The sequence below is a fragment of the Triticum aestivum genome, chromosome 6B, assembly GCF_018294505.1.
Source record: "Triticum aestivum cultivar Chinese Spring chromosome 6B, IWGSC CS RefSeq v2.1, whole genome shotgun sequence".
Taxonomy (NCBI): Eukaryota; Viridiplantae; Streptophyta; class Magnoliopsida; order Poales; family Poaceae; genus Triticum; species Triticum aestivum.
This window is the reverse complement of record NC_057810.1, coordinates 716,477,600-716,482,053: the sequence shown is the minus strand read 5'-3', so window position 1 is coordinate 716,482,053 and position 4,454 is coordinate 716,477,600. Positions and strand designations below refer to the sequence as shown.

General features: G+C 44.7%; 1 protein-coding gene across 1 annotated transcript; it reads right to left on the bottom strand.

Annotated features, from left to right (window-relative positions):
• Nucleotides 1-685: 685 nt before the first annotated feature.
• LOC123139956 (histone chaperone ASF1-like) lies at nt 686-3,041 on the bottom strand. Its single transcript, XM_044559678.1, has 2 exons — nt 2,197-3,041; nt 686-934 (listed from the first exon to the last, which is right to left on the bottom strand). Exons 1-2 carry the CDS (start codon nt 2,738-2,740, stop codon nt 921-923), a joined length of 558 nt encoding a protein of 185 aa, XP_044415613.1. The 5' UTR covers nt 2,741-3,041; the 3' UTR covers nt 686-920.
• Nucleotides 3,042-4,454: the final 1,413 nt, after the last annotated feature.

Sequence of the window (4,454 nt, the reverse complement as noted above, 5' to 3'; positions counted from 1 at the left end):
ATGACAAGAACAAGCATCAAGATTGATAGCAGTAGAACATAAAAACCTGTGTATGTTGTGCCTCTTGCTGTTCTTGAACATTTGGTGCTTCCTCTTGCTGTTCTTGAACATTTGGTGCTTCCTCTTGCTGTTCTTGAACATTTGGTGCTTCCTCTTGCTGTTCTTGAACATTTGGTTCTGCCTCTTGATCTTCTTCAGTAGTTGGTTCTGCCCTGCTCCTTCTCCTGACATGTTGCTTTGGGGCAGGAACATATGGGGGTATGCCAGCTTTAAGATCAGAACATGAACGCCTATTGTGTCCAGGTAGTTTGCAGTGCCCACAGTGGATAACTACACCATGCCTTGTCATTCTGGTTCCACCTCTCCCATCTGCAACTTCTTCAGGAGCCCTCCTCCTATTATGACCAGGATTTCCAACCTTCTTCACATAAAGAGGTGGTGCAATAGGACATCCATTCATCTTTGTCCACTCTCTTCTATCTTTGCAAGGCACAATAAAATGAGAGTATGCCTTGTGGTAAGATTCAATGGAGTAACACTTGTGCACTAGCTCAATTGGTGATTTTCTTTCTCTTCTGAAGCATGCTATTGAGTGAGGGCATGGTATTCCTGTCAAATTCCACCTTCTACAGCTGCAGCTCTCCACATTTATCTCAACAATGAATGTGTACCCTCTGTCCTCCACAGAATATATGCCATCTCCAGCTAATTCAGCATAACATGTGTTAGCTAATTCTGTGTTCTTGTCTAGTCTTTTCTTAATCTTTGGGCAAATTGGAGATGTCCAGCTCAACATCTCTTCATTTTTTGTAACCATCCTAGTAGTTAGTTGTGCCTTAATCCTGTCTATCATAGAGAGGATTGGCAACTCTCTTGCTTCTAAAATGTACCTGCATTGCATAACTACACATATGAGCTCACTAACAATTTAAATATTCACAATGAGCTCAATAGCAATGCAAACATTGACAATGTAAATATTGACAATGAGCTCACTTACTTATTGAAGACCTCACAATTGTTATTCAACAAAATATCACACTTGGGAAGGTCCTCTTGAAATGCTCTCACCCAAGTGTTGGGGTCCAGAGCATATAGCCAATCATAAGCTCTCTTGCTCAAAGCCTTCATCTCCTCCATGCTCTCTTCCCAAGCAGTGACAGTTGTGCTTCTAGCACACTTCCAGAGCTGGTTTTTTAGCACATCACCTCTATGACTAGCTCTTGTGAAATTCTGCCACAAGTGCCTCACACAAAACCTGTGCTTTGAGTGAGGAAACAAGGCTTCCACTGCATTGATAATTCCCTGAAATTTGAAAGCACACTGTAAATTAACTGAAACTACACATAATTAACTGACAGTGCATTGCAAAATTACTCAAAGTGCATTGAATTATAACTGAACTGAAAGTGAATAGTATCTGAATTGAAAATACACTGAAAGTGAATAGTAACTGAACTGAATTTACCTTTTGTCTGTCAGACATCAGCGTCCAGGGCTCAGTGTTTATAATTCCAAGGTCCTGCTTCAAAGCCCTAAGAAACCATGTCCAGGTGTGGGTGTCTTCCACTTCAACATAAGCAAAGGCCAATGGATAGATACAATCATTTGGGTCCATGCCAATGGCACTCAGCAGTACACCACCATACCTGGTCTTGATATGACATCCATCAAGACATATCACAGGTCTACATCCTTCCAAAAATCCTCTTTTACATGCATCAAGACAGAAATAACATCTTTTAAACCTCTCTTCATTATCAAGCGAGACAAAAAAAGTGCTACCAGGATTAGATCTTCTAACTTCATTTGCATAGTCCCATAGCAGATTGTACTGTTGTTCTTCATCTCCATGTATAACATTCATCGCTAATCTTCTGGCTCGCTGCAATTTGCTTCTGGTGGGTGTCATGTTCCAATCTTTTTGGACAATCCTGCTGAAGTTCCTCATATTCATGTGATCATCAGCCCTGAAATGCTCAACATACTTCTCTGATAGAAATCTAGAGGTAAAAGACCTCACTTTCCACTTCTTGCAGCAAGTATGCTCAGTGGTCATTCTCTTGATCATCATGCACTTGGTCCTGCTGTCATGAGATGCCCATAAGTACCATGAACATCCTTTTTCACACCTGGCTGAAATTCTTTTCCTATCATTTATTGGGAGTGAGATATCAACTCTGTTCTTGCAGCTATATTCCCTAATGGCTTTCCTTAACATCTCTGGTGACTGGAATAACTGTCCAACTTTGAACACAGGATCATGCATATCTTCTGGCCTGAATGTATTGAAGTTGTGCTTCAGCTCATCCTCATCAGAATCTGGCATCTCAAGATCTTCCTCATCAGAAGAAGCTCCAATATCTGCAGCTTTCTTTCCTTTTACATCTATTACCACCTCTTCTATTTGATCTTCTAGAAGATCTACATCTCCATCAGATATAGCATAATCACTGTCCACAATTTCATCCCCATTTTCTGAATCACTAACTCCTCTTCCAGCATGAGAAAGACTGCCATCATCTACATCTGACTGTGCATATTCATCATGTTCCTCTTCCACAACATCTTCCTCCTGTTCCTCTTCCACATCAGCCTCATCCTCTTCCTCAGCATCTGCCATATACTGCTCAATTTCTTCCTCATTGAATTGCTCATCACCTTGCCCCTCTTCCATGTTCTGCCCAGCCTCCTCTGCATTGTCATCACCTTGCTCCTCTGCCATATTTTGTTCAGACATTCTCTCTGCAAATTTCTCCTCTTTTACTTTCCTAGGACTGATCACATGAGGTAAATCATTGACAGGAAAGACCACAACATCATCCCATTCGATACTCCTGTAGCTCTCATCATGGTCAAGGAATAACTAAATTTCTTTATGTCCAAAAACTACACAAGCACTAATATTGTCACAAGCTTCCTGGGAATTCATTTTCCTAAGACCACCAGTCTTAATTTGCAACCCTGGCAAACACCAATATACATCCAATCTACCTGCCATCTCATAGCCTAGATCTTCAACTATCCTTTCCAATTCAGACATGGTCAGTTTCGCAGACGGCACATAATCATACCAAGCAGTTTTTCCATTGCAGTAACTCCTGTAGCTACCTTGGCCAACAAAGAAACCACCATGATTTATGCCTAGACTGCACGGATAATCATAATTGTATTCCTCTGCAAAATAAAAAAACAGAGCAAAAACCCCTCTTTTATTTCAGAGCAACAAAGGAAAATCATTCATCTAGCCCTAACAATCACTGCAAAATCAGCAAACTAACCCTAACTACAAATCCCCTCTTTTATTTCAGAGCAACAGAGGAAAATCGGCAAAACCCCCTCTTTTATTTTAGAGCAACAGAGGGAAATCGTTCATCTAACCCTAACAATCACTCGAAATCGAGACTCCTACAAAGAGATGCGAACCGAAGGGCGAAGGATTTGAGAGTGCTCACCGTATGCCGGCGTCCGTGCATGATCAGGTCGACGGAGGAAGGGCTTTGGCTCGCTGCTGCTTCCTCCAACATCCAGCGAGTCGAGGGCGTCTTTTGCTCCGGCCGACGAACCACCTCCGCCGGTCATGGTAGCCGCCGCGACGGGAAACCCTAGCGGACAAGCAACGCGACAGCGATCGCCTGGGCTCTCTCCGCTCCCCCTTTCCTCTCTTCTCTCTGTGCAGAAGTGGAACGAAGCCACGCGGCCGATGTTGAATGGGGAACGACTGAACGAGCTAGGGATTTGATGGTGGGAGGGGGAGGGGAAGAGGGATAGGGGAGGGTGTAATTGCAAAAATCGCATGCCAGCTGTGCAAATACGTACGTTTCGGGCGCAAGTGACCGTATGGTGAGCAAGCAACGTTAGCATAATGACCGTAATTTGCAGTTGCCAGAATACAGTGACCAAAGTGATTTTATACGGAGAGTACAGATACTGTGGGTGTATTTTACTCTAAACGCACCCGCCGAGCACGTCGTCCTCCCCGCCACCAAACCTTGCGGCGTCCACCGCAAAGCTGCTTGGGAACCCTAGAAACATGACACGGTCGGTGAAGCTCAGGCCGTCGTCCCTCCTCGCCCACCGCATCATACGTCTACCACCTACGCCGGCATCTTCCACGAGTGCGTGCACCCTGACCGTGAGTGCGTGCGCCTGTGTCTCGTTGCTGTGGCGCCGATGTATCGAGATCCGGTGATTGGGCCAATGGAGTAGGACGGACAGTCGCAGCAACTCGCCGCGGGATTCAAGTATGTGGCTGGAGATGAGACGCCATGACGTAGCGCACATCTCATCGTTTTCAACAATGGTAGTGTGGATGGTTCTCGCTGACGCCACCAGCTGGAGGTGCCAGATGTCATTGCGAGTATCCCCGTTCACGCACGCCAGGATCTTGCCATCGTGGTACGCCGCAAAGCAATGATCCTCTTCACCATGATTGTTTACGTTAAGGTTGTTCC